We start from the raw sequence: 17,192 nt of genomic DNA, 5'->3' as shown, positions 1-17,192 counted from the left end.
TCTTAAGATAAAGACATTTGGTTGGAAGACAATGATTTCATGATTGAGAGATAATGACTTCATGATTAGTTCCATTATAGTTTGTGAGAGTGTGATCTTTTAGTAAATTACAAAGTTAAGGTTGCAAGAATGTTATAATTTATATTTTTGGATGTCTTCTGATCTATATGAATTAGTTAGTGCCAGTTATTTTATTAGCAGATCATAATAGCATTACTAATTCGGGAGATTAATCTTAGTAACTTTAGTTCATGTACAATGACTTTGTAGATTTGTCTAAGATATGTTTATGTATTCTTAAAGATCAAGTATGATGGATTAACAAATATTTGTGTGGCAATGGATTAATATTTTGAATTGAATATTATATCTATCGAGATATTGAAGAGATTATTAGATTACTTCGTAGAACTCAGTAGATAGTCTCTGGATCTGAATATCGTTATCATTAAGTGATATTTTGGTGGATATACTAGTAGTGATCGTAATTAACTAAATAATGATTAAACTGGAATTATGTGAATCGAGGAGTGAATAGTTTGGATATAGAAGTGATTGATCGGATGATCATTATAAAGTTTATCATGTATGTTTCTTGAGATAGTTGGATTTAACCTTTTGGATATTACAGATTAAGAAGGAATATAATGTTATAAATCAAAAGAGGATATAAATTTCATTTGAGGTTGCATTAGGATTTACATTGATAGGTTGGATTTGTTGCACTATATGTTATTCTGAAGAATGTATTATGAATACACGTTGATATTGTAGTCTTATAGGGATAGGTATGATCTCTTATATTGATTTATCTAGTAATTTGTATAATAGTTTAAGCATATGAGCAATGCACTTTAAATAAGAGAGTTTGTGCTATCGCCTAAATTTGATAAGGATATCGGATGATGTTGAGTATGTTTATATGAGTGAGATTATTTGCTTAGGAAGAGGAGCATGAGTTAAAGTATTTCGGATGTTTTTGAAATAACTTGTATTTATCGTTCCACTTAGTATTAGTGATAGTATTGAGGAATAATCCATTGAGTATGTTTGGGATCGGAGTGTCTATTCAGCAGATTGAAGATAATTTACTTAAATAGGTTGTATCATATTACCATAAGTGATTATTGCATTACGATGTGTATTATTGTAGTTAGGAGGAAAAGTGATAAATTGGTATAGCTTGAGGTATTTTGGAGTAGAATATGGCTTAGATCTAGAAAATTTAATTTTGTAAGAGAGCTACTTGTGGTGGTATAAGTTATAGATTTGAAACAGTAAGATTATGCAGTTGTCGATTTGATTGGAAGATAGTAGAACTAGATTTGTAGATTTTCTTACAATACCAATGTGATTTAAATTTCGGGGTCGAAATTTTTATAAAGGGGGAAGGAAAATGTAACAACCCAATCTTAAAAAAAAAAAAAAAAAAAAAAATTCTGGGCACGACGCGATCGGCCACACTGTGGCCGGCCTCGTGCCCATGCAAGCTACGCATGCAGCTGGCGTGGTGGGGGCGCCACGCGCCCGCTGCCGCTGCCGCAGCCAATGGGCTGCGACCAGCTGGCCGCGGCGGGCCCCGGCGCCGCCGCAAACCGGCACCCCCCCTCACCGCCTTCCCTCTCTCTCTTTAAATCTCTCTCTCTCTCTCTCTCTCCCGTTTGGTCTCTCTCTAAACCTCTCTCTCTCTCTCTCTCTCTCGCCGAGGCCGGACTATCGCCGCCGCCGCCACCTCCACAAGCGCCGGTGAGCTCTTTCTCCTCCTCTCTCTTCTTCTCTCTTCTGATGAGGCTACACGGGAGTTGGAAACTAATATCATGGAGCGTTTTCCTGACTTTTCACCTTGAGGGCAAGGTGAGGGAAGCGTGGTGGGCTGATATACTTAGTTAGGATCTTTTCTTACTACATTAGGTGTTTATTTTCATTAAAATAAAATTCTTGTAGATCGCGTTCGAACGCAAGAGGGGTTGCGTTCGAACGCCCTTATGAACGCCTGAATCAAGTTCACAAATACGGAGAACGCATATTGTGCGTTTGAACGCCCGTGTTCGAACGCCTGTATCGCGTTCACACATTCAGAGATGGAGCGTTTTAAGTGCGTTCGAACGCGATTGGGCCCGTTCGAATACGATTGACGAGAATCCTCTAGAATTAGAGTTTCATATTGTTTTAGGACTTGTTGGCTTGTCTCTATAAATATGTGAATGGCAGCCAACTTCATTATGCTATTAGATTCTTAATTTCTTGCTTTCTATCTTCTCTCTAAACTCCTCCCTCCTCCCTCTTCACCATACTTCCACCTCTACCGTTGGCAAGGTTTCTTCTAACCTCTAATCTCCATCGACTATCGAGCCACCCCTCTTCTTTGGGATCTCGACTACTTCGTTCCCTTCGTCTACTTCCCTTAATCACTTCCACAATCCACCCTCATCTCCATACTCATCCATAACCCTAACATCCACTCCATCCGTCACCACCATCATCACCCACGTTATTGCATATTTTCGTGTCTATTACAGTTTGAATCTACAAAGGGCGTAAATATGAAAGTTGTAGATCAAGAAGGTACGGATCCAACCCAATTTGTTTCATAAATTTCTGACTACTGGAGAATATTTTACGAATATTTGCCCATAATTGCACGGACTACTTCATGCAATAAATTCAGATCTTAAGGAATTATTCCGTAGCTGATCTTTTGGTACAAGAACCCATCAATTTCGTATCAGAGCATACCAATTTGGTATTAGAGCCCATCAATTTGATATCAGAGCTCATCAAATTGGTATCAGAGCCTATCAATTTGGTATCAGAGCGTATCAAATATCTAAATGAGCTTGCTGAAATAGCTCATACTTGGACTAGCCCAAGTGCTACTAAAATTACTAGTAGGCCTAGACTCACCTCCACTCCTTCAAGTGAAGTGGTTTTTCATCTTTGAAAAGAAGATAGCCTTTGGGCTAAAATTGAGGGTCTAACAAAAGAGATAGAAGCCCTCAAAATAAAAGAGGTAATGGCCACTTTTGCTGTACCTTACTAAGAATTATTCAACTTTTTCTGGAATGAGGAATACACATGAATAGCAATGTAATATATTGGAATTTACATAAAACCTTACTCTTTTTACTCAGACACTTACAATCTAGGTTGGAAGAACCATCCAACTTTAGTTGGAGAAATAAGCAACATTCTTAGCAACAACCTACACCTTAACCGCCACAACAATATCACCCTTATTCTGCACCTACCAACCTCAACCCTCTTAAAGGAATCTCTTAGAATAAACTATGCTTTCATTCATAGAGGAATAGAATAAAAGAATCAGAGACTCGAATCATTAATCACACAGGTTGCTGATCAACTTTAACCCGACTGAAGCAAGTAATATATGTAAACTCCAAGTAACTGAGTTAGAGGAGTTGCATATTGATGCTTATGAGAACTCTAAAATATCAAAGGATAATATGAAATCCTTCCATGACAAGAAAATACTAAGAAGACAACTTGTATAGGATCAAGAAGTTCTACATAATTTTAACAGTATTTACATCCCAACAAATTGAGGTCTAGGTGGAATGGATCCTTCATCATGAAGCGCATCTTTGAAAATGGCACAATAGAAGTAGAAGATTCTAAAGATGGGCATATGATGGGTTCTACGGTACCAAACTGATAGGCTCTGATACCAATTTGATGATTTTACGGTACCAAAAGATCAGCTACGGAACGATTCCTTCAAGATCTGGATTTATTACATAAATTAGTCCGTGCAACTATTAAAACATATTCACCAAATATTCTCCTGTAGTCAGAAAATTACTAAATCAATTGGATTAGATCTGTAACTCCGTGATCTACAACTTTTGTATTTATGCCCTTCGCAGATTTGAACTGCAACTGGAATAAAAACATTAAAGAACGCGCGTGATAGTGGTGGTGACGGGTGGAGTGGATGTTAAGGTTATGGATGATTATGGAGATGAAGGTGGATGGTGGATGGTGGATGTGGTTAAGGGATAAAGATGAAGGAAAATAAGTGGTTGAGATCCCAAAGAAGAGAGAGGATTCGATAGATGAGCGAGATTAGTAGTTAGAAGAGACTTTGCCAACGATAGAGGTGGAAGGATTTCAAACGCATATTTTGCATTCTTTGTTTTTGCAAATCTGATGCAGACGTTCGCAAGGGTGTTCGAACGCGACCCCTTCCGCGTTTGAACGTGACCTACAGAAATTTTATTTTAATAAAAATAAATAACTAATGTAATATGAAAAGACCCTAATAAGGTGTATCGACACATATTCAAAATCAATAGTCAAAGGCTTAAACCAATTATCAACACATTAGTACTTGAAGATGAGTGTGTCTTTCTTGTAGACCCTCTTTACAAGCCTTGCCTCGTTTACATTTTGAGCTCTCAAAGTCTGCTCTAACATCTCAGGTGATTTCATTCTATTTCAGTTACTTGTTCCTTATTCTTTATATTTTATTACATTGAGAAAAATGCAATATTTAAGTTTGGGAGGGAGAAAACAATGTGTATGTTGAGTATTGAATTTTCCTAGAACCATATTTTTGTTCTCAATGCATTATCATTTAATTTCTATATACTTGATTATATCTATTCAAAATACACATGTGTATCATTATGCAAAAAATTTACTTTTCCTATTGATAACATAGTTAATTGTTGAAGTAAGAATAATATTGTGATTCACGCACTTTTCACATCATATGTTTAAAGGATCATGCTAACTTAAAAGGAATTTAACCTAGAGTTTGACTTAATTAATTTTCTTTATATATATCAATAATAATAATAATAATAATAATAGTAATAATAATAATAATAATAATAAACTAATGTCTTACCAATTAAACTCAACCTCGCCACATCAAAAAGTGGTAAGATTTGAGTCAAAAGGGAAGGTTATTCAACGTTAGAAATATTAAATTAATTCTACTAAACTACATAGCATAGTTGTCTCAAGAAGGAAAAAGTGTTCATTGAATGGTATGATTGAAAAATAAAAAAGAAGAAAAAGAAAGAAGTTGTTATCCTCTTTACTTTAACTATTGCTATACTTGGAAATAGGAAATTATCTTTTTACTAATCACATGCTTATGAGTTTATGATCTTATTATCTTGCATTAAGTCTATATTTCTGAAAAAAAATTTCCATGTTTTTAAATGTTTGTGGGTAGCATTTGTGAAAACCCTCACGAGACAACACTTGTCCACTAGGGTACCCTAAGAGTTTAACGGCTTGTTGCATCTGTCAAATGCAATCATGTTTCCTAGAAAGTGGCATAAATAGTTTTTTCTTTTTATAATTTTCTTTAAAAACTATTTAGGGGAGTTTTCCTAGTTTTTTTTATGCTTGAATTGCTAGAGTCAACAATAAGCTGATTAGGGAGTGTGATAAGTGCAAAAAAATGCCCTTATAATATTAAAAATACTAGCTTAATTGTTATAACATAAATGTCTTTTTAGTTGTGTAAACAGGTTTCTCTAAATTAATTTTTTTCAATTTATAAAATGCTAAATTCTTGATATATTTTATTACTAAAATGAAGTTTAGGGAAGTTGTGCCTAGCCTACAAGTGCTAGATTTGCAAAAATTAAGTTTTTAGATGATAGAAACATTAAAAATCAGATTTTGGATGCACCAAAACTTTGCAGTTGACTCTGCATAAAATTCTGCCCAAGTAGCGGATCTGATCCTTATCTAGCTATGCCAGCAAACACGACGCCTATTCACACACTGCTACGCGAGCAGACGCATCGACTTCAACAGATTGCTTTACAGCAAATCCCGCTTGCTGAGGTCATGAGTAGCGCACATGCTAGTGGGCCACGCGTCACCTTGTGTCACCAGCACGACACGTGTGTCGCCCATCTAGCCAGTCGCAATGTGTTCCTACAACCTACCTTGCAGCAAATCCTGTAAACAGTTATTTTTTAAAATTTCTTATAAATAGAGGGTTAGAGGCATTGAAATATATATCAGAAAAAGTACCAAAAAAGAGAGAAAAAGATAGAAAAGAGAAAGGAAAAAGAAAGAGAGAAAAGAGAAATAAATAAATAAGGAATCTACTATGAGTAGCTAATCATACTCACGTGGCTAGGGGATGCCTCTCTTCTATTTAGGTTATTTTCTATTTTATTTTTATCTTATAATTTTGAAGTGCTTATAATTTTAAAGGTTGATTTATTCTATCTCATGATTTATATGTCCTAATAATTATAGAGTTGATATTTACATAATTATATCTAGATAAGTTAGTCTCTATTTAATAGTTTGATCCTCTGTTGTATTGTCACCTCCGAATACATCATTGACCTCGTACTAAGCTAAATAAAACTTGTTACATACTAAGTAAGTGATAAAAAAATTGATAATGTTAGGTTTTTTAATTGTTGGCAATTGTGTACAAAATATTCTAAGTGTATTTTTTACATGTATATGAGCTTTACATAAGTCTAGAAAATCTCTGGTTTGAAGAATTGCAAAATTATTAAAGCAAAGTTGATGAGATCAAGTCATACCAATGAAGTTTGAAAATCTTGGACTTTCGTGAGTACGGATAAGACTCGGATTTGGCTCTATCTTGAAGATCATTACTACGGATAAGACTCGGATTTGGCTCTATCTTGAATATCATATATAAAGATTATGAAACCCTATCTCTAGGGTAGTTGAAGAAGATTATTGAAAGAGATTTCTTGAGGCTACATCGATTCTTCAACTAACAAGGTTCCACTCATCTACAAGAATTTAATCTTTCGTCTTAAGGGCTATCTAGATGAAAGATCAATCTCGAGGGCTACTGAGGTTGGATTTCAATCACGAGAAACAGTGAATCGTGGGTTCTAGCGAGCAAGACTTAGAGGAACAAAGTCATTTGGATCGACGGGTTGTTTTATGAGTCAGTCTTGTAACTGCTAATATTCTAGTGATTGGTTTTGATCTGAATTTGGATCCGTAGTTTTTTTCCTATTTGAGTTTTTTCACGTTAAAATCTTGGTGTTCATCTCTACTTTCGTTTTTAATATTTCTTCCGACTTTTACTTAAGCGATCAAACGATATCATTGCCTAAAGGTTAGATACATACGTGTAGTCTAGGGGTTTTTTCAATTGGTATCAGAGCAGGTTCTTTCACTCTTTGAGAGAGATCAGATAGGCATGGATTTTCATAGAGATGGACCATCATCTATTAGACCTCCTATTTTAGATGGATCAAATTATGGATATTGGAAAGCTAGGATGAGAGCTTATTTGAAGTCTATAGATGAGCGAGTGTGGATGGCCATTATGAACGGTTGGACTCCACCAATGTACATGGTGAATGATAAGTTTATTGAGAAACCGATTGAGTCATGGGATAAGACAGATTATGAAAAAGTTGGCTGGAATAGCAAAGCAATAAACGCAATTTTTAGTTATGTTTCCTCGGAAGAATTTAAAAGAATTTCTACTTATGAGATAGCAAAACAAGCCTGGACGATCTTAGAAACAACTCATGAAGGAACTATGGCTGTAAAACTTTCGAAACTTCAGAGGTTGACTACTAATTTTGAAACTCTACGTATGGAGGAGAATGAGACATTTGATGAGTTCTATGCAAAGCTAAGTGATATAGTCAACTCCAGTTTCAACCTAGGAGAGAAAATTCTTGAAAACAGAATTGTCCGTAAGATCCTTAGGTCTCTTCCAGAAAGATTTCAGGCGAAAGTTACAGCTATTGAGGAAAGTAAGGATATCGATTCTATGAAAGTTGAACAATTGGTAGGAAATCTACAAACATTTGAGTCCAGTCTTTCAAAACCAAGGAAGTCCAAAGGGATGGCCCTATCCACAGTTGAACAAAATTTAGAGGCGTCTGATGATGAAGGTAATTTAGATGTTGAGATGTTGACTATGTTTGTCAAATTGTTTAATAAATTCTTTCGAAAGCCAAACAAGTTGAATGCTGAAAAACTTGAGAAAAGCAAAGCCTTTGTAAAAAAGAAGAATTATATGAGTTCGAATACAGGTGTGAGCAACAACAATGTCAAACAAAAAAATAAGAATTCTGAGAATAAAATTCAATGTTTTGAATGTTCTGGTTTTGGACACATCGCACAAGAATGCCCTAATCGTCTCAAAAGGAAGGGTAATGCTGTGAAAGCTACTTGGGATGACTCAGATGAAACTGATGATGATTCTGAAAAAGATGAAGAAAACTTTGTAGCCTTTGCTACTTCTCTACTTAATACTGACTCTATTGTTGATACTGATAGTACAGATGATCTTGATATGTTACCAGCTGAGGAAGATGAATCTGAAATTCAAAAGGCATATAATGACTTGTACTTGGAGTCGTTTAAACTCAAGAAAAGCAATCTTAGACTACTTCAACGACTCAAGGTAATCAAACCAGAAAATAAATAAATTTGAGGAGAAGTACAAATTGGAACTTGAACGTGTCAAAGACCTTTCTGAACAACTTGACAATACAAAAAATAAGATGAAGGCTGATGAAATTGAACTAGAGCGATTGCAGAAGGAAGTAACATTTTTTAAAGGGAAGAACAAACTTGACGAGATTCTAAAAGCTCAGATCTCTGGAAAAGACAAGTATGGTGTTGGATACACTGGTAATTCAAATAATAATAAAACTGTCTTCGTTTCTGCAGGTATACAAAAGGAAGAATACCTAAAGTCATCAACCGCATTTACAAAACAATCTTGGATAAATGCTTCTAAACTGAAGTTGAATCTACAAACTGTTGAATCTTCAACAGCACCAAAGGTAAACTTTAGTCATACTCCTCGACAAAAGGTGAGTAGAAAAGGATTTGTTCCAACATGCTTTTATTGCGACATTCTAGGGCATATTCGACCTCATTGCAAATTTTTTCAAAAACCTAGAAGTGCTTTCATTTATGGGATGAAAACAAAGGCCATATGGGTCAAGAAAAGTGATTTGAAATGTTATGTTGTGCATACAACCTTGAAAGCTTTAAATTCTGATTTGTAGTATTTAGATAGTGGCTGTTCAAGACATATGTCAGGCGACAAATCCTTATTTTCTAATCTCGAAGAACATGAAGGGGGAGTTGTGACATTTGGAGATGGTAACTCATCCAAGGTAATAGGTAAAGGAAAGGTAAGTACTTCAGGTGTTCCTATTCTTGAAAATGTTATTTATGTTAAGGGCTTGAAAGCAAATCTACTAAGCATCAGTCAATTTTGTGATGAAGGTTATGAGGTAAAATTCTTCAAAAATGATTGTACTATTCTAGATCATGATGGTAATGTTATATGTTTTGGATCTAGAACATCTGATAATTGCTATGTTATTAGAACTTCATATAATCTGAAATGTAACAATGCAAAACATGCTAGAACTCATATGAGTACAACTACCAAACTAGAAAAGACACTTTATGAAAAAGTGTTGATCAGACACTATATAGGAGCATGATTGATAGTCTTTTGTACTTAACTACTAGTAGACCAGACATTGCATTTAGTATCGGTGTGTGTGCTAGGTTTCAGTCTGAACCTAAGAAGACTCATTTGTTTGCTGTGAAACGTATCATAAAATATGTCAGTGGCACATTTGATTTAGATATCTGGTTTACTTATGACTCGGGTGCTATCATATTGGGATATATGGATTTTGATTGGGCAGGTTCATGTGACGATAGAAAAAGTACTTCAGGTGCATGTTTCTACGTTGGAAATAATCTGGTTGCTTGGCATAGTAAGAAACAAAACTCGATATGTTTCAGTAGGGAGTTGTTGTTCTCAGTTACTATGGATGAAACAGATGGTCAAAGATTACGGCATTGAACAAGATACTATGGTGCTTTATTGTAACAACATGAGTGCTATTAATATATCAAAAAATCTTGTTCAACACTTGCGTACAAAAAATATTGATATCCAACATCATTTTATACGCAAGTTAGTTGAAGACAAAATAATAGCACTCGAACATGTTGAGACAGAGAAACAGTTGGGAGATTTGTTTACAAAACCTTTGAATATACAGAGATTTGAGTATCTTCGTACACCTTTAGGGATTCGTACTTTGGACTGATTTTATTGGGATTTGTGTTATTTTTAGTTTGCAAGTTTCTTTTTATTTCGTTTCGTTTTTTTTAGGTTTTCTTTCACTCTGAAATTTTCTTTGGTTTTAGTTTCAGATTTGTCGAGAGTTTTTGTCATAAAAAAAAATTGATGTACTCCTAGATTCAATAATATACTCTTGACATAAAAATATGATTTGTCTCTTGATTATGAGTTATTATAGTCAATTTTGTCATCTTGTAGTATATTGTATCAATTTTGAATTTGTCACTCCCTCAACTTCTATAATAATGAAACCAAATTTAATGCACTCATAACGTGCGTTATGTGTATTCTTGAGTGAGCATGATATCATGAATTATTTTTTTAAATAGCTCACTATTAACCTTGATTTGCACAGTTTGACCTCATTCTTAGTCATAAAAAATTTGTTCATAAAAGATCAATAAAAAGGTCTACAATGAGTTAGTGTGAAAGCTGTCTTGTTTAGAGTCCAGTTTGACTCGTATATTATTTGCAAATTAAAAAAAATGATATATGTGAATTTCTTCTTGCACATTGTTTGATTTGTACTACAAGAAAAGGGCTACCTACTCATGTATAAAAGCTATCATTGCACCTATATGTTTTAGTAAAAAAAATTACAGGAAAAATTCTTGTCATGTTATGGAGAATAAGTCAAAAAGTGTAAAATTTTTTATACTAAGTCGGTTTGACTACTGTGTTGCATTATTGGTTAAATAGGAAAGTTTGTTTAAGAAGATAGTTTCATGTTATCTATGCTCAACTTGTATATACTTATTGTTATGATCAATCAAGATTAATTTAATTTTGAGTGATGCATTAGAATTGATCATAATATGCTTTTGATGATTTGATTGATCTGTGTATAACTTATTTCATTTGATTGTCATATTTTATGTCTTGAATCTATTTTGAAATTTTTAGAAGTGCATCTCCAAAAAGATTTTTTTTATTTTTACTGATTTTAAAAAAAAAACCCCAAATTTTCAAGATTTTCATCTTTTTTATCAAATTTTTCACTTCAAACTTCTTTAGAGGGTAGTTCTCCTCCAGATCTAAAGTCTTTTGGCCGAAACTTCAAGATTTTCTTCACTTTTTGTGAGGTATGACCATTCCTCAATTTTCTTAGTTTTTATTTAATTAAGTCTCTTGATCTTGATTGATTTCTTGTAGTTTCGAGTTTTGATCATGTTAAAATTAATACCTTGATGTTTCTTTTGCGATTGAACGTGATAACTTAGCATTTTTAAGTGGAAGATGGATTTCATTTAGGGTCTTCATGGTTTCTAGAATTTTTGGATTTCTTGTTATTTTTTTGTATGCTTTGGGCATATGTTGAATCTTGCGACTTTTTTCTTTCTCTATAATGCCTAAAAAAAAAGCTACAGTTACTAAGAAACTAAGGCTGCCTTCATCACCTACCTCGACTCCGTGTTGACGATTCTTCATCGTCAGTTCCCTTCGAGTTTCTAGTCTTTGGCATTTGTGTCAAAAAGGGGGAGAATGTGTGAGTTTAGACGTGAGTTTAAAATTTAGGAGTTTATTGGTGTAGGGGGAGTGTTGGCATAGGGGGAGTTTATTAGAGTTTACTTGTCTATGTTTACTGCATAATAACTTTGCTTAAGTACTTTTGAACTTATGCTTGCTTGATAACTTGTGTTTGGATTGTTATTCATTTCAAGTTATTTTCACTTGATCTTGGATTGGTATATTTTTATTATTTGTAGGGATTGAAGTGCGAAATCTTCTAGACTTGTTGAATGCTCATTTTGAATTCTTTGTAATATCTTGTAATCTAGTTGTTTTGTCACAAATTGCCAAAGGGGGAGATTGTTAGGTTTTTTAATTGTTGGCAATTGTATACAAAATATTCTAGGTGTCCAAACTACTTGGATATGACTACGAGTTGGTGTATAAAAGGGGGACCAAAACTAGTGTTGTCGATGCCTTATCAAGGTGTCCGAATCCACCCGAGTTGGCAATGATTTCGGTGGGAGTCCACTAGAATTAAGATTAATAATTATTATTTTGGCTTATTGGCTAGACTCTATAAAGGTATGGATGGCAGCCAAAATCATAATGCTTAATGAATATTGGTTTATGGCCTCCTCTATCCTCTCTCTATTCTCTCTACCCTAATCTCTTTCCTCCTTCTTCACCAACCTACCATCTTTATCGTTGGTAAGGTCTCTCCCAACTTCTAATCTCCCTCGTCTGTTGAGTCCTCCTTCTTTCTTGAGATCTCGACCACTTCTTCCCTTTCATCTTTATCCATTAAACAACGTCAACCATCAACCCTCATCTCCATTACCATCCATAACCCTAACATCTACTGCATCCATCACTACCACCTTCATTCCCACTATATCATATTTTTGTCCCAGTTGTAGTTCGAATCTGAGAAGGCTATAAATATAAAAAATGTAGATACGAAAGTTATGGATCGATCTAACTTACTTTCATAATTTTTTGACTATAGAATAATATTTGGTGAATATTTTCCTTTAGTTACATGGACTGCTTTCTACAATCAATCCAGATCTTAAAGGAATCATTTCGTAGCCTATCATTAGTATCAAAGCTAGGTGAACCTCAGACCTCTATTAATGGTGGAAACAAGGAAGATGGCATCAACAAGGAAATTAATAGAGAACACATAGACAAGGGAAGACTCAATCCATGATAACTTTAACTATGAGACCGATTCCTTTGGGGCAACCACGGCAGGACCGAGTCAACCAATGTTCATTAGTGTGAACATAGACTTGGCGGATGAACTTAGGGGATATAATGGATTAGACAAACAACGTCCAGAACCATTTGATAAATACTTAGAGGTATGTGGGATAGTCCACAATACACCATACCAGGGTCACCTCGCATGAATGGTGTATCTGAAAGATGAACCTAGACATATAAAAATATGGTAAGGAGTATGATTAGTCATTCTACTTTACTAGAGTCACTTTAGGGTATAACTCTCAAAACAATAGCTTATATCCTAAATCGAGCGCCAACTAAAATGGCTACAAAAACGCATAATAAGCTTTGGACCAACCAAAAATCTAGTCTAAAGTACTTACATGTTTGGGGATGTCTAGCTGAGCGAGGTCTTATATGCCACATTGAAGGAAATTGAATTCCAAAACAGTAAGCATCTATTTTATTGGCTATGCTGAGCGATCAAGGAGTTACAAGTTTTATTATCCCACAAATAGGTCAATATTTGAGATAGGAAATGTAGAAAATTCCTTATGCTTCAATTATAGGGAGTCTAATATATGCTCAGGTATATACGCGTTCAGATATTGCATACATTGTTGGCATATTAGGCAGATATTAGAGTAACCCTAGTATTGATCATTGAAAAAGCAACCAAGCGGGTTATGAGGTATTTACAGAAAACAAAAGAGTGAATGCTCACATATAGTAGATCAGATCAGTTAGAGATCATTAAGTATTCTGGCTTAGAGTTTGCCAGATACTAAGATAGTAGTAGATCCACATCTAGCTATGTTGACTTATTGGCTGGTAGAGCTATTTCTTGGAAGTCTATCAAGCAAACACTCATAGCTTCATCCACCATAGCAGTATAGTTTTGTAGCATGTTATGAGGCATCCAATAACAGAATATGGATGCAGAATTTTGTCACTATGCTACGCAATTTGGAGGGTATTGAAAGACTACTCAAATTATTTTGTCACAATAAGTCAATAGTTTCAATAATAACATGATCTCCACAAAATCAAAGTATATTGATATTAAGTTTTTACTTGTAAAAAAAAAAAAAGGAGTGCAGAGTGAATAGATATCTATAGAGCATATTGGGACAAGCCCCATTATAGTGGATCCGCTTATAATATGGTTATCACCCAAGTTCTTTTCATGAGCACACTGCTCATATGGGTATTATAACGGGCCTCCAAGAAGCTCGGGGTAGAGGGGACAAGGTCATTATAGAGCTGGATGCGGAGGCTACGATGAACATGCTAAATGGGCAAAAGACCAACGCCTTAGAAGTTACAAGGCATGGTAGCAAAATATAAGCTATTAACTGAGCAGTTCAGAAGGGTGTCATTCAAGCATATCCTCAGGGAGGGGAACGCAACTGCAGATTGGGTTAGCAAGAAGGGTATGTTAGTGGCCAGGCGCATGGTGTGGTAGTGATTTTCATTTGCTGGAGGAGCTAGAGGGCTTACTTCGGTAGGATAAGAGATTTTGTAATTGATCTCCTTTTAATTAGTTGTAATATAGCTCCTTGATTCAAAAAAAAAAAGAAAAAAAAGAAAACTACTCATATGGCTATTGTTTTGTTTGAAGATATGTAGTTTTAGTGGGAATTTGTATTATTTTTTGTTTATTCATTTATCTTACATTTTGAATATTTTCTATATATTTGGATTATTTTCTTCAAAAATAAAATATTGAGTTTATTGCACTCAATTAAGTTTTTCTTTTTTTAAATAATGATCTCAATAAAGTAAAGTAGGACAAGTTGGAAATAGGCATGGATGGATCACATTGCATGCAATTTCTATACTACACATCTATGATTGATCTATGTCATTTAGTTATGTTGGTATATGTCACCATTGATGGATCCAATTTCGATTAATATAACGAAGACTGCTTTGATACTATACCAATACAGTTGACTGACGAGATTGTCCAAATATACTCTAAGATAATGATAGTAAATTATTGAGCTCATAAAGTTAAACACATTTGTTAGATTACATATATAGCCTAGTGGGAGATTATTAGATTAATTTATATTATTTTTAATAATTGGGATATATGTAAATAATTAAAATGTGTAGGCTATCATTTAAATGTCTAAAATTAAGTGATCTAATTAATTATTAATTGGCTTAAGAGTATAAGTGTCATGAAATTTATGAGCAGATACCATCATATAATTTCTTTTTCTATGGGGGGTAAAATTAGAAACAAAGAAAACTATATTTGCTAAATGGTAGTTTTCACTTTAAGTGGCAATGATCCCCACTTTTAGCTTAGCGATTTTTTTCTCACATATCTCATCTTTTTTTAAAAATCTTGTGATATTCATTAAGAATAGATTTGGAAGACTATCACAAGGATATCTCATGCTTACTTTTCTCCACCAATAGATTCATGTATGTTTCTGCAAATCAAATCTCTTTCTACTCATTGTTTTAATATGAATTTTATGATCCAATGATTAATACCTAACATTGACGAATCAAAAAAATGAAGCACAACATGGTAGAAAGACAGACAGATTGTGTCTTTATTAAGTAGGACGAACAATAACGTGTAGATTACGATCACTTGATCTTCCGGCAAAGAGTGATGCCATCGCCGACCGGCAGCTGGCAGATCTCAACACGAGGGTCGGCCGCGAGAGCCTTGTTGACCTCCTTGACGAAGGGCAGGTAAAAGCTTAGTGTTTTTGGAAGCGGAGCGTCGGGAGGCAGCGCCACCGACCCAAACCACAGCGTGTTGTCGTACCCGATCACGCCGCCCACCTTCACCAGATCCAGCAGCCTCTCGTGGTAGTTGAGGTAGTTGTCCTTGTCCGCATCAACAAACACGAAGTCGAACGTCCCATGGTTCTCCACCTGCGCTCCACTCACATTCAACACACGTCAATCGCCGCAATAAAATTCAAGTTTCCATAAATGAATGGATGGCAGAGAATCTCACATCTTCCAGCAATTTGTCGAGGACGGGCAGCGCAGGACCCTCGCGGAAATCGATCTTGTGTGACATGCCGGCCTTTTGTATTACAGGAAGCCCCAGTTCGTAGTTCCGCCGGTCAATATCCAAGGCCAGGATCTGTGACCGAAAATATTTATTTTACATAATTAGTTTTAAATTATATTGCTTCAATCCATAAGAAGGCCGTAAGATTGATTACCTTGCCGTCGTCGGGGAGGGCAAGGGCGGTGGCAAGAAGGGAGTAACCGGTGAAGACGCCGATCTCCAACGTCTTCTTGGCGCCGATCATCTTCAGAAGCAAGCTCAAGAACTGCCCCTCGTCAGGGGAGACGGCTATGAGACTCCTGTTGGAATTTCCACGTTAATTGTAAAAATTTTCTTCGTTTCGTGTCCAGCGAATTAGTTTAAACGATCATATCAAATGAGAAGTACCATATGTGTTTGGAGGTGATCTCGCGGAGCTCCTTCAAGCACTCATGCTCGCGAGGATACACACTCGTCTCCAGTATGTACTAAAATTACATGAGAGAATAATAATATTAAAATTTCAAACTAAAGATATTAGAATCAAGGGAAGTTTAATTCCATCGATATAATTAAAAGAGAGTAGAAAGACAATAGTACTTGATAAAGAGCTTCACTTTGGAGTAAGCTCTTGGGTCCATTATCTTTGTCAGTCGGTGGATCCAATCCCTCTGCTTTGATCTTTGCTTCCATCAGCCTCTGTGCTAAATAAAATTCTCTCTCTTTAAAAATAGCTCTCGTTATTGGTAGGATTAGAGAGGGGGAGGCAGGGGATTTATATAATGCAGACAGAGATATCTTTCGGGGAAGGAGAGCTATTTATTTGACCGAGTTTCTGGCTACCAGTTAGAACTTTCGTTGAGCATACTACGTCTGCTCAAAGCCATCTAACTAAACTCTAGTTAGCTAGTAAGACAAAAGTCGTTCTCCGCACCCTATTTTCCACTGATATTTCGTTGGGGAAGAACGGAGCTGACCGGCGTTGCATAAACGTACAAAGATGATAACGACGACAACGATGTTACGTTGACGATAAATTGACGGAAAAAGAACTGAGCCTAAGCTTTGCGTAGCTACATGGGGGCAAAACTCTCGATTTAATAATAGACTTGTATGGTCTGTTTGGTTTCAATCGTTTTACGTCTGGAACACGGTTAGGCTAAGAAAATGTAGCAGATAGTTTGAACTAGGTTAAGAAAATATAGTGTTTAATTATAAATTAGACTAACAGTATAAATATAACTTTTGATATGATACCCAAAATACCCTTTGACTTTAATGATATTAGATGAAAATATTATGTTTAAAAAAAATAATTAGTTAAAGTTTAAAATATTAAAAAAATAGTTTTTTTTAGTA

At 35.1% G+C, this 17,192-nt stretch overlaps 1 protein-coding gene across 1 annotated transcript; it reads right to left on the bottom strand.

Moving 5' to 3' along the window:
- Positions 1 to 15,249: 15,249 nt before the first annotated feature.
- Positions 15,250 to 16,612, bottom strand: LOC140760155 (caffeoyl-CoA O-methyltransferase 5-like). Its single transcript, XM_073096991.1, has 5 exons — positions 16,434 to 16,612; positions 16,242 to 16,321; positions 16,009 to 16,153; positions 15,795 to 15,926; positions 15,250 to 15,709 (listed from the first exon to the last, which is right to left on the bottom strand). The coding sequence occupies exons 1-5, from the start codon at positions 16,524 to 16,526 to the stop codon at positions 15,416 to 15,418; spliced, it is 744 nt and encodes a 247-aa protein (XP_072953092.1). The 5' UTR covers positions 16,527 to 16,612; the 3' UTR covers positions 15,250 to 15,415.
- Positions 16,613 to 17,192: the final 580 nt, after the last annotated feature.

The sequence above is a fragment of the Typha angustifolia genome, chromosome 5 (assembly GCF_048772165.1).
Source record: "Typha angustifolia cultivar Huaian chromosome 5, ASM4877216v1, whole genome shotgun sequence".
NCBI lineage: Eukaryota > Viridiplantae > Streptophyta > Magnoliopsida > Poales > Typhaceae > Typha > Typha angustifolia.
This window is presented reverse-complemented; position numbering and strand designations above follow the sequence as displayed.

Bases quoted from the DNA above. Each gene is read 5' to 3' on its own strand.
- LOC140760155 (XM_073096991.1), bottom strand. From the start codon at position 16,526: ATGGAAGCAAAGATCAAAGCAGAGGGATTGGATCCACCGACTGACAAA. The intron at 16,322-16,433 runs GTACTATTGTCT...ATGTAATTTTAG, and splicing joins AAAGTGAAGCTCTTTATCAA to TACATACTGGAGACGAGTGT. The intron at 15,927-16,008 runs GTAATCAATCTT...TTTCGGTCACAG, and splicing joins CCCTCCCCGACGACGGCAAG to ATCCTGGCCTTGGATATTGA.